At 63.3% G+C, this 300-nt stretch overlaps 1 protein-coding gene across 1 annotated transcript in view; it reads right to left on the reverse strand.

Annotated features, from left to right (window-relative positions):
* The window catches only part of MMP15 (matrix metallopeptidase 15 (membrane-inserted)), a 3,057-nt gene extending 2,763 nt beyond the window's left edge, over nt 1-294 (reverse strand). The window contains 1 exon segment of the mRNA XM_010080892.1: nt 180-294. Coding sequence (XP_010079194.1) covers nt 180-294 — 115 coding nt within the window.
* Nucleotides 295-300: the final 6 nt, after the last annotated feature.

Below are 300 nucleotides of genomic sequence, written 5' to 3' on the forward strand. Positions count from 1 at the left end.
CGTGCGCCCCCGGGGGGTGACGGTAGCCGCAGCCGGCAAGGGAGGGAGGTGCTCCCCAAAAGTGGAGACGCAGCTCCCATGGGAGACAGCACCCCCATTTCCAGGTGCAGGAAGAGCTCTGGGGCTGGCAGGCAAAGCCCAAAGAACTGGGGAGCGGAGACGCCTTCTGCTAGAGCGAGAGGAACAGGGAAAAACTCACGCCTTGGTCTCCTCGTCCAGAACGCCGGTGACAGTGATGCCGTAAAACTTCTGCATCTCGGCGAGGGCGGAGGAGAAGGTCTGCGCTGAGCGCATGGTGGA

This window comes from Pterocles gutturalis, unplaced genomic scaffold, assembly GCF_000699245.1.
Source record: "Pterocles gutturalis isolate BGI_N339 unplaced genomic scaffold, ASM69924v1 scaffold48024, whole genome shotgun sequence".
NCBI lineage: Eukaryota > Metazoa > Chordata > Aves > Pterocliformes > Pteroclidae > Pterocles > Pterocles gutturalis.